The sequence below is a fragment of the Nanorana parkeri genome, unplaced genomic scaffold, assembly GCF_000935625.1.
Source record: "Nanorana parkeri isolate BGI_ZX_2015 unplaced genomic scaffold, ASM93562v1 scaffold2186, whole genome shotgun sequence".
NCBI lineage: Eukaryota > Metazoa > Chordata > Amphibia > Anura > Dicroglossidae > Nanorana > Nanorana parkeri.
The window spans coordinates 108,667-121,636 of NW_017308454.1; the positions used below are offsets into that span (position 1 = coordinate 108,667).

The 12,970-nt window shown below is 40.9% G+C and overlaps 1 protein-coding gene across 2 annotated transcripts in view; it reads left to right on the plus strand.

The window, feature by feature from the left end:
* RAPGEF3 (Rap guanine nucleotide exchange factor 3) overlaps positions 1-12,970 on the plus strand; it is an 87,046-nt gene that overhangs the window by 27,857 nt on the left and 46,219 nt on the right. For both annotated transcript variants that reach the window (XM_018572957.1, XM_018572958.1), the window contains exon 2: positions 11,187-11,240. In XM_018572957.1, the coding sequence (XP_018428459.1) occupies positions 11,187-11,240 (54 nt within the window). The remainder of the gene's footprint in view (positions 1-11,186; positions 11,241-12,970) is intronic.

The following is a 12,970-nucleotide window of genomic DNA, read 5'->3' on the forward strand; positions in this document are numbered from 1 at the left end:
GTTACAGGCAAGTTATTTAATACCCAATGCCCAATTATATAAATATTTGCAACTAAGGCATGCACTCACAGTACATCCAGGTGTGTGTGAGATTTATATTAATGTAAATGCGGCTATAGATAAACTTTTTGATACAACTATGACGAGAGGGTTGATTTCAAAGATGTATGCAAATGTATTGCCTGGAGTCCTTGATAAATCCCCTATGAAATGTAAGGTGGGTTGGGAATTGGATGTGGGCCCACTGGGTGATACCCTCTGGAGGGAGGCGTTATTTTCAATCCAATTAGTTTCACCGCCTGCGTCGCATAAATTAACACAGCTCTATATTGTACATAGAACATACCGGACCCCTGAATTCCTATATAGGATAGGATTCAGGGAAGATTCTAAATGTCCAAAGTGTGGGGTCGAACCAGGTTTGTTGATACATCTGCTGTGGCGCTACCCGAAATTGAAACGATATTGGCAGGAAATAGTGGATATAATAAATCTAGCTTTTCGAGTTCATATTTCTAATAATCCAATGTTATATATTCTGGGTATTTTTGGATCCATGAAGATGGAGCATTATACAAAGGTGGCAATAACTAGGCCATTATTTGTGGCTCGGCTTCTAGGTGGATTTCAACAACGCCTCCCACAGTGGAGTTTATGTATTGTATTATTAAAATAAAAAAAGTATTAAAGTAAAAAAAAAAAAGTATACCAACCAGTCAGTAATCATTTTCTGCTGTTCTGCTTGTCCTTATTTGATTTAGTTTGTTGCTTTGGAATACTGCATAAAGCTGCTTCTTGAATTGAAAATTAGAATATACCAATGCCTTCTGGATATTCAATCATTGTGAAACTTGTTGGCGCAATATAAATCCTGTATAATATTAATAATAATAACTTGTTGGATGGTATGTTTAGATGCAGGCATCTAGTATATTGCATCCATGTAATTACATGGCACGTGGTCATTTTTGATCTCCTATGTTGTAAATTGTTACCTTGCGCTAACATAACATACATAACAATACTTCAGATGCCAAGCACAACATTAGATAGGCAATTATTTTTTTTATAAAGCTGAACTCTGTGACAAGCAAATATTATTTAAATACAAGAGGCGTGTATTCTTACATGAATCTTGGTGGGCTTTGTGTAAAAAAATGTTAAACATTTCCTCTGTGCAGGAGCTTCCTGTAATAAAGACCGGTCACTGCTGCTCCCTCTCCTTGTGCCTGGTGACTGGTCTTGTATCCGCCCCGCTACTGTACTTTTCTGCAAGCAGTCTGTGCTCCTACCAAGTTCCTCCCACAGCACAGTGATGATGTCACTGTTATTTTTACAAGGTAATAAGTGTATTTGAATATGGTGCACACAAAGTGGATTCATATCCATTATGGCTGTTGGGGTTTAATTGAAAGATTTTGTGTCCAGTGTATATCTTTAATGTAAGCAACTATGTGGCTGACAGGCATGTAAATGGTTGTGCAATATCCTTATACATTTTATAACAACTGGCACATTTTTTTAATTCCTGTAACTTAGTTTATTTGTCTCCCTCATGAGATTCTCCATCTGACTAGCTCAGAGTACATTCCAGGCAGTAACCCTCTATGGCAGAATCTAGTACTCCTGGACAGCAGGGAGTAGCTTGTATTAGTGTTTTCATTAGGAAATCCCCAGTACGGGCCAGCAGTTGAACCGAGAGCAGTGAGCACTGTAAATACAGCTGAGCACAGAGAACACTTTATAGCTTATTCAGGTGCACTGACCATATGGTGCCATGAACCCCAGCACTCAACCGCAATTATCCTGGAATGTCCCTTGTGCAACAGCATGTCCTGATAAAGTCGTAAACATTACAATACAAGTTAGTGAATCTTTAAAAAAAGCTTTATGTTTGCTCATGTGCCATTTTCCACAGTTCATCAATTATGAAAGTTTTGACATTTTATTTAACATTATATTTTTGTTACCTGTTTTATTGCACAATGTTATCCTGTGCTAAAAAAAAGGGCAAGTCATGAATCTATAAAAAATAATGTACTGGGTTTAAACACCCGCCCGGCCTTATGTGTCAGCCTTCCGGCTGTTTATTTACAATCGTCTGGACGGCATGTAGTTAAAGTGAGTATCAGTTATGCTGATAGCTGATAAATATTGGGATGGTAGGGCATGAAATATTGGGGCTTGAGATAAGGTCTCTTAAGGCGAGAAAAGGAAAGATATAAGACAATGATGCTTGTAAATTATTTTAGTGCTTATTTGGCCCGGTCCATCACACCCTGTCCTTACACTATGTAGACAGTCTTCCAGTTTAATGACGTTGGGTGTCATTCAATATGGAAGGCCAAGCTCACCCAGTGGCGGAATTGATTTACTGATAGGGGGACAACTGGAAAGGAGGGGAGTATTGCAGACAGAACTTACCGTAATTTTTCTTTTTAACAATTGCTGGGAAACTATTTAAAAAATGGCCACAATTGAAATTTAGGTAGCAGCCATTTTTTTTTAAATATAAAAATGTAAGTGTTGGAAGCTAAAATAATTGACATCTACGATACATCTTTGATGGAAAGGTTCCTTAATATCGTGAGCTGCCCGTGACTGTTTGATATGCGAATGAAGACCATCAAAGGGTTCTTGGGGCTGGACACTGATCAAAGGAGATCTGCTGGACTGTCATGTCCTGGGGCAAGCCCGACCCCCTGCTGGTATTTACTGCCCTCACCTGTGTCAGCAAGGCATATATGCTGGGATGGGGGCAGGGCCATATGATGGAACCTTCTTCCTGTGTGACACTAACCTAGCTGACAAGCAAGACCTTTGGGACAAGACAAGTCTTTCTGAACTCTACAATCAAGAATGTGATTTGCAGAGACCTGCTAGAGAGGCGTGTCCGGAGAACAGAGAAAAACCCATGGCTTGTGTGAATGAGAGTGAGAGAATGGTGTAGCTAGCTGTAGGATCCTTACCCTCAATTCCTATCCCCAATTCCCCTTTCAAATTCCCTTAATTGTAATATGTATGTATATCCCTATTTGTAAATAAACCCAACACTTATTTAAGATTCGGTTGTTCATCAGTAATTTAAGGCACCCCCAAATCAGAGCACATTCTACAGTAAGTAGACTCATTTGAAGTTTAAATGACAGAATTGCATCATGGCTAGAACTGCTATGGACTCATGAATCATTATGCATACTGGCATTGTTCACTGCATGCCAAACAGCTCCTGAGATGTGTATCATGGCCTCTGGCAAGGTTCAGTATGTTCTATGACGTCATGGTACGGTATTAAAAAAATATTGACAGTTCATATCAGTAATAATTAACTACCAGCAAGAAATATGCTACATGATATAATACTCCCTGTAGATCTGGTTTACAACTGGTATAGTGCAAGTACAGGTGGGCCAGAGCTTCCTAAATGTGGGTCTTATCTGCTTCATATAGAAGGTATTTTAGACCATATTACCCATATTTTGGAAATAAATACTCAACTCATTTAGAAAATGTGGCTATTTCTACAGTAATAAGTTATGCCTGCAGCTCAATTAAATATGAAATCACGACAGATATAACTCTAGGTAGATATAAAAACAGATCAAATATTTTTTCAAACAGAATTAGTATACATACGTGGCTTTTCTTGATATTTTTCTTGATTTTAGCCCCCTTCAATCATTTGTGCAGCAGCTGTCACCTAGAGCCAGTCATGACTACTGCATCGCACAGTGCTATCAGTCTTGCACAGTGCACATGCACACAGAAGGAGAGAGCAGAGTGGTGACCTTATCAGTATGCTGCTGTTCCTTAAAAGAGAACTATGGGGTAAGTGTCCCCCATAGTTCTCTTGAAAATCACGGGAGGACATATACTAACCTCCTCCCGTGACCCAAAGCTCAGTATATCGCGAGCTACAGCTGGAGGTATACTGAGACCGCCACAGCCGGGAAGGATCCCGACAATGCTGTCAAGATCCACTCAGCTGCATGACAGCTGGCTCTGCCTATCTCTCCCCCCTCCCGGTTGGGGGGGGGGGGGGCAGAGGGCACCTCCCTGAAATGAGAAGGGCACCTCCCTGAAATTTCTTTTTTTCAGGTTGGGATCACTGCTTTAAATGTGTTTTGACATAAATCTAGTATGCAGCTTGGTAGTTCCTTCTATAGTTTGACTTATAAATGTAAGTTACTAAGTTAATGATAAATAAAGATTGTATGAATAATCAACATGTTAATGCATTTAAATACAATCAAAATGAAAAGATACGTCACAAATTGGATTATGATTAGTAATATGCAGTGATTTGCTTTTTTAGCATGCATATATTTATGTTTACCTGGTAATATCAGATCAGTTTCTATTCTGTTGTACAGAGAGTAGCCTGACATATGTTGGGTCAGGATGTCTCTATGGACTGGCTTTACTTGTTGTGTTCTGCAGATGTTACACGGCGATATCACACTGGTGCACTATAGGATGCCTGACTTTGGGCTCACATAACTCTACAGGCTGTTATTATTGTAGCTTGCTCTGCGCTGACCCTGCATAACACTGAGGGGGAAATTCAGCAATGCATCAAAAACATTCAGCATCCAGATGACTTCTAGGTAAGGGCATCATATTAAAAATGTAATGTCACAGACCAGGTTCTTTTGTACAAGGGATCTCCAGATTTCTATCCCACTATGGGGTTGGTTCACATGGGTGAATGAATCCATTACACAGGACAAAGCTTGTCACATTCTTCTCTCACACATACAAGAATGTTTAGTGCTGCTGTAGTGTTTGGAAGACACAACCTGCACTGGTATGTAGAACTGAAATTTACGATGTTCAAAAATTTTCTTCTGACACTTAGAATACCTTCCTTATGCTCCTAATCTCCATCTAGGGGGCATAATGCAGTATTTTCCTGATATTACATTCGATCTGAAGAGAAAATATGCTAATGACATTTTTTTCTGCCTCCATTCGCACAGAACGAAGGTACAGGCAATTTCGCAGGGCGAATGGCTCTGCCTATTGTTTATAAATACATACCTTAAACTAAGTATACCCTCAGTCCAACTCTTTTTTCATAGTACTCTACGGTACTGTGAGTTTGCATTGTCACCCTGGGACAGGAAGTGTGTTACTGGCAGGATCATCAGGTAAAAATAAAGGAAAAAAAGCATGAAAAAAGTGCCACCGACATATGGCATATGGCGGAAAAAACCTGTTTCCAGCTGGAAATGTCAGTATGCCATACTTTAGTGACTTATACCGTTCTGCTATAAGCTCATGGTCAATTTAGTGACCATGAACTTATATCAGAATGGTTCTCCTGACGGTCCCCTTTAAATTAATAGCTGTCATCAGCGGCTGACAACTATTGACACAAATTCCCATCTCAATTGTCCTCAATTTCTTTTTCAATTTCAAAAAAGGAAATGTCAGAGATCTGTTTAGACCCCTCATATTTCTTTAAAGCCCATCCCCCCCCCCCCAACAGTAAAGAAAAAAAAATATATTAAAAACATAAAACAAAAAGAATAAAACACAACCCCCCCCCCCCCCCACACACATAACATACACGTGCACCCTATTGTGGTGTATGCCCATGAGCTGCAGTGTGTTGTTAGAATGCATCATTGTGCTTGATTTTTTTATTTTTTTTCCTTTTTAAAATAACATTCATTTAACTGTGTGGCAGTGCGTGGCAAAGCATTGTGAAACATTGCCATGCGTTGTGATACGCTGTGTTGCATTTAAATATAAGCCTGTATCATTTTATCACAACACAAACACAACACAGCGCACAAATGATTTTTAGAATAAGTCATTTATTTACACTTCCTTTTTTTACCATTTCGTAAAAAGGCGCATTTTTTTTATTTTTATTTTTGTTATTTATTAACTCGATACAGTTTTATCTTTTAGATTTAGTTGGAAAAGTATGTTTTGTGCACTGATACTGATTTTAGTGTGCTTTAGCAATTGAATTTTGTATGTTTATAAGTTTAATATTGATTTGACAAACATTTGCCCAATTATTGCAGTACCTACAAAATTAGTAGCACCATCGTATTATTCTAACGGGCCTATGCTTTCAGAAAATATATGGTTTGGGGGGTCTCTTATAAATGCTAGCAACGCAGCAATAGAGTATCAAAACAATGGGAAACATTGCAAAAATGGTGGCCAGCTGTGGTGTAAAGCATTCCAGATTGCTTGGCAGTGAAAGGGTTAAAAGAGAACTATGGGGTAAGTGTTTTTCCCCATAGTTCTCTTAAGGGTCACTATGGGAAAAATAAAGCATTCCAGAGGGCTTTGCAGTGAAAGGGTTAAAAGAGAACTATGGGGTAAGTGTGTTTCCCCATAGTTCTCTTAAGGGTCACGGGAGGACATATACTAGCGTCCTCCCGTGACCCAAAGCTCAGTATATCGCGAGCTACAGCTTGCGGTATCCTGAGACCGCCGCAGCCGGGGACGGATCCCAACAATGCTGTCGAGATCCACCCAGCTGCGTGAGTGACAGCTGACTCTGCCTATCTAGAGGCTGAGCCAGCTGTGTCCGCCCCGTCCTCCGTTCATTACTCCACTCAGCGCTGGAGGATCGGAGCGGGGAGGAGGGAATCCCAACCGGGGAGTGGTGACTGACAGTCACCACTCTCTGCAGGGAGATGATCAAGAAGTGAGCGAGCAACAGTATGTGTTTGCTCACTTTCCGATCTATTGAGCCGACATGTGACAGTTTCATTGCCACACGTCGGCTCGAACTATGAGGATGAGTGATTTTCACTCACCTCATAGTTCTCCTTTAAATGTGCCCTTGACAAAAACTAGAATTTAACCCTGGCAGTGCGGATCATTTTCCGTGGAGTTCAGCTTTAACCTTTATAATTTACATTGTTATCATGAAATTGTTGTCTCTTATGACCAGGACTTATAACATTTGAGGCTTTAGAAGCCAGAAACACATGAAGAAAGTGTCCTATGAGGCGTTAGGAAAGGTCACATATTTACAAAAACAAAATTCTGGGTGTCTTTGGAATGTAATATATAAACTATTACATAGAAACTCTGCAAATGTCAAATTATATTAAATATGATCATATCATTTTCAAAGTCTGTTATAATCTTGTTAGAGCTACAGATTTCAAATAATACTTGGTAATTCTGCCATTAAGATCCTGGTTCAGGCACCTGTTAAGGGGTTGACTGTTCCTATCTCCTAATTTTTCTCCTACGTTGTCGCCCTGTCACACTGGACTTGGGTGGAGACTGTAAAGCTGGGTATACACAGTTCTATTTTTTTGTTTTGTTCAACCTGCGGGCTGAACAACAAAAATAGAACAGATTCATCCCTCAATGCTTACAAGCATTGGTCGAGGAATCCCCTGCTGTTTCTATTGTATTCAGAATACCTAAACAGAGCTTGTAGCTGATTGGCTGCTAGCTCTGTTTGGCCAATAATTTTCCAACCTACTCCTTCAATCAGCTGATCAAAGGGAGAGATTACGGAGCCCAAGAAACATTCGAGAAAATCCAATTTTTGTTTTATGTATGCCGTAAATTTGCTGTATTTACGCTGTGGCTGGTGTTTACATATCTGCACATAGCACCTACTGTGCAGATACAATGATGTTTGGCTTGCTCTGGGTTTGCATTGATGCAACAGTCTTCACACATATGGTCTACTAGATCAGATCCAATGTGTCTGAAACATGTCAACAAATTTTTTTTGTTGTGATTGTAGTCTTATGTTAAAGGCAATGCAACTTTTGGAGTAGAAAGAGCACTGTTATAGACTCCATTGTGGACAGGAACAGACAGGGCTGTGGAGGAGACATCCTAGTTATAAAAAGCCAGCTGAATTATTACTTTTAGGGCCCAGTCACACCATATAAAGTTTGTTACGGTGCGTGGTTCGAGGCCAGAACGCACTGGATCGCATAGATCAAGCCGGGCAGCGTTCTGGGGTGGGAGGGGGCATGTCAATAGCACGGCAGACACGCCCCCCACCCGCTGTGCAATTGTGAGGTACAGAAATGCCATCCGTTTCGGTGCATGCAGCATTTTATCAAATAGCACTGCACCAGAACGTAGGCACTGGTGTGCCACGCGTTCTGGTGCGGTTGATCGCACTGCAGGTGGGGGGTGTAGCTGTGGTGACATTGACTTCAATGCACCGCCACGCCCCCTCCCACCACTGAACGCAGGGAGCCTGCCTGGATGCATCCAGTGCGTTCCAGCAGCAAATTGTGCTGGAACGCACCGGAGTTGGTGTGAACCAGCCCTAAGGGTGGAAGGGTCCTTTAAGTAAACTGTATATGAATTGTGGCGGTGAATCACCAGTGACAAAGAAGGCAGTTGCTCTTTATCTGCTGTCAACATCCAATATTTATATGTATACAGATAGGTTTGTAGACAATGACTGCTGATCTGTACATACTGTAGATACAAGCTACATGTTTATGTTCGGAGAAAGAGACAGCCCAGGTAGATAAACACATACATACAGGCTAAAGCATGGCCATGCACTGTATGCTTTTTCTTGTTTAGCCCCACAGGCTGAATGAGAAAAACCCCTTGCTTACCCCATGCACACTAACAGCATGGACCAGAACCCCGCCCTTGCAAGCAAGTGGTCCCCTATAGAATGTTAGTCAATTTACAGGAATCAGCTGGAGATCTAACAGTGGATGGCCCTGCCGCCTCGACAAAGTCAGTTACCCAACTGACTTTTGTCATTGGAGCCGGCAGAACATTTTTGGATGAACAGTTTTTGCAGCGGATCAGCAGCCGGCACCGGCTGTCAGAATACAATAGCCACAGCAGGAGATTTGCCCATGCACTCGGTTTAGCGCAGATGAAGAAATCTGTTAGAGAAGAAAAAAACGATTAGTGTATGGCCAGCTTAAGTGTAGACAAAAATAATGATTAAAAAAAGGATTGCAGGATGCTCCCCTCCTCATCCAGAGATCAGATGATTAATAAAAAAGTAGGCTAGAAGTATCCTTTTTATTACAATATGATCTATGACATCATGTCTAATAGAAGGATTGTTATTATGCATTGGTTCAGCCACAGCAGTCTGCATGTTTGCTCTGCAAACAGCTTTACCGAGGTGGAAGTCAATGTTCAGGTGACAGCTGGTGAAAGGGAAGGTACGGCAGTGACCTTGTAAACCAAGTCAGTGGAAGAAAGCAAAATCAGTGTCTGTACAATATTTATATTCTTTCTTGCTGGAAAATTGTGCATGTCATTGTAACTGATAACGAGGCCTATCTTCAGTGTGTAGTCTTCTTAAATGGTAGTGCCCAACTCCAGCCAAAACCTGTCTTTAGTGTGGAATAGACCTAGAACCTCTATCCCCCTTTTGGGGAATTTCTTCTTACTGAGAAGATAGAACAGGAAATTAGGGAAAATCTCTACTTCCTGTCTATTTGATGGTTGCTCCCACTTCCAATTTGGTGGCTGTCAGACTGAACAAGAAATTAGGCTCAATCCCCTCAACAGACACATAGGCAACACTGAAAACATATTTTCCAGTAGCGTGGCAAAGGTTTAGAACCTCTGTCGGGATTTTTCCATTTCCTGTCAGCAAATGGCAGATTTACTTCCAGTCCAAATAACAGGTGTCAGACCAGGAGGTAGAAATTGTTACAACAGGGACAAAAACATCATTCAAAATGTAAAAGAGAAGCCTACTCAGTGGGACACAAACAACATTTATAACTTGACAGAGGTTTAAACCCTCATTCTAAAACTTAACGAAAATGTTCTCTGGAGTTACATTGAGGGGATTGAGCCTCATTTCTAGTTCTGTCTGACAGCCACCATCACCCTCTGCTCTGGTGATGGAATGTCCTTCGGCAACCTCACGTCCAAAGCAATGTATTGGACGTGAGGACATAGGGTTCTAAGACTACCAGAGTGAAGGGGGAGCGATGCTGCTGGGACCGGTCTAGCAGTCAGCTGGGTCCGAGATTCGGGTGGGTATGTCTGTATTGTTTTAGACCCTAGGTGAAAACAAGGGAGTAACCCTTGCATCGCTGTGAGCAGCCAGCGTCTCTTATCCCCGCACCGCTCAGCCTCCTGTCACAGATTGGCAGAGCGATGTGTGGGCGAAGACAGCCAGCGCTGTCACAGGAGGCTGAGCTCCGCATGCTCAGCCCCCTGTGACAGCTGTCAGGAAGGAGAGCGGGTACAAGCACTCAGTGATCAGTGATTGAGGACATAGTATGGTTACTGTATCCTCAACTATGAATGATTGGGAGTGATCTACATCACTTCCTGTTCATTCATGATTGAGGATATAGTAAACATACTCTGTTCTCATGTTATGAATGAACAGGAACACTCAGTATACTGTAGAGGATTCCTGTTCATTGATAACAGGGGCTGCAGAAAAAGAAATTGAGGACTTATTTTAAAAAGGAAATATCAGGGGTCTGTTTAGATCCCTAATATTTCCCCCGAAGCCCCTAAAAGTAAAGTAAAAAATAAAAATATTTAATAAAATAAATATAAAATTTTTTAAAAGTTTATAAAAAATAAATAAAAATAAAATATTTTGAAAAAGTTAGAATACATTTTTTTCGGTTTCAACCCGGCATTTGTTTTTCCTTTCGGTTTTGTTTCGGTTTCAAAATTTTAATTTTGGTGCACCTCTACTTGCAATGCTTAGCATTGCTTCTTTTACCAATGTGTGTACTTTTAATATTTTTTTCCAAAAAGTGAACTATGCTTTTAACCTTTAGCCTGTGTTGAAAATGCAAAACCTGCATGAGGCACTTCAAATTCAGGTCAGAAGTTGGTCAACTGCAGGTCATATATACAATACCTGTCAATGAATGTCAGTGATAACAATGCATTGCAGCTCATTGCAGGGCATGTTCACAACACACACCAGAGCTCACTGATGTGACTGAGCCCTTAAGATCTCATTTACCAATATCAGTGGCTGCTGCGTTTGTAGATTTTATGGAACGTGTTATGTTTCCTACAACTATGTCATGTGTTGTCAATTGTTAGAGTCGGAACACATGTGAGGATATGTGATACAAGCTTGTATAAGAGATATAAATCCTAATAACATGATCCTTTTCAATGGAAGCTCCTTGGAAAACTCTCCGAGGAGCTGAAGAATAGTATTTGATTCTGTTATATAATGAAGATTTGATTTCCTTTCTTTCTTTCAGACTCCACTTACTGACACCGAATCTCCGGAGGAGTACAGCCAAACAGTGAAGCAGGTAACAGAGTGTTCTTTTTTTATCAAAAGGTTATTTTTTCCTAAAGAATTGTTCTGTTTATTGAAAAAGAGACATTGATATGCTAGTATCTCCCTGCTTCATCTGTGTCTGAAAGTTCAAACCATTAAAGGAGGCAAAAATAAGTGTAAAGGTACAGTGACTCCACACACAATTGGAAATTAAAGCAGACCTTTTAATAAATGTATAGGCCTGCATAAATACATTTCATAACAAGAGTGAGGGGTATTTATCAAAACTGGAGCAGACAAAATCTGGAGCAGCTGTGCATGGCAATCAATCAGCTTCTCTCTTTCATTTTCAAATCTTAACTGAACAAACTGAAGAGAGAAGCTGATTTGATGCCATGCACAGTTGCTCCAGATTTTATCTGCTCCAGTTTTGATAAATCCCCCCCATGTGTTTTTTTTTTTCTTGAAAAGCTGTACCTATTATATTAAAAAATGGACATTGAGTTACAGTCAGGTGACTTCTCCTAGGCTGAGATGATGTCATCAGTCTGCTGCAGGCAGGAGGAAGAATACCATAGTCACCTGAGACTGCAACATTGTAATTAGCATGTCACAAAGTGAAAGCAGGAGTAGGGGCTTACCTGACATTTTAGAATTTTAGAACACAGCTTAGACCTGCACAAAACTAAGATTTACATGATTGTGCCATCACTGAGGCCCTGTTCACACCTATCTATTGTAGATCATTGTATTAACACACGTTATGGTTTAGTTACTGTGCATTGCAGTAAGGCCGCCTATTTATTTGAATGGGCTGCCAATTCACCAGAATGCAAAAAAACACACCTGCACCTTATTTTGCAATGCATTGCACCACAATGGCAATGTGTTTTTGTGTGTTGTGGTGTGCTTGAAATGAATGGCACCACAATGCACTTATGCATGTAATGCATAGGTGTGAAGCCAGCCTGAGCATGCAAGTCAGTCTATTTATTTATTATTGGTATTTATCTATATAGCGCTGAGAGTTTACGCAGTGCTTTACATAGTGCACATTCACATCAGTCCTTGCCCTCAATGAGTTTACAATCGAAGGTCCCTATCAAACATGCACACAGGGCCAATTTAGACAGAGCCAATTAACCTTCCAGCAAGTCTTTGGACTGTGCGAGGAAACCGGAGTACACAGAGGAAACCTAGACAAGCACAGGGAGAACATGCAAACTCCATTGAGAATAGCGTCCTGACCAGTATTTGAACTGGGGACCCCCAGTGCTGCCTGGACAGTCACATAGGGAGGCAGTGGTGTGCCAATGTCACACGGGGAGGTTAACTTAGACACCATTGTTGGAGGAGTGGGCTATCAGCAGACACAGTCGCTCTGCCCTGAATGGGCTGGTGGCAGTACATTTGAAGTAACATACTGCCCTCCTACTAACCTTGTGAGATGGGCTGTGTGTGATGTGGATGGGATGAACAACAAAGAACTCAAATACATTTCGTAGATCCCTGGTTGGTCTCACCTGTTGATTGACATTGCTTTTTAAGAGTAGATGGATGCCCAAATAACTGGCAGATCTAACATAAGACAAAGCATGGAATGGTTTCAGGTCTGAGAAGCCTGGGCTACGATCTACACAGGACATAGCATATGTAGGTGAAACAGGCTTGCAATGCATACAGAGGTAGAAAAGAACATATGGGAAGCTTCCTTGGCAATCAAGACATTATGTAGACAATATGGAGAAGTATAGATTTATA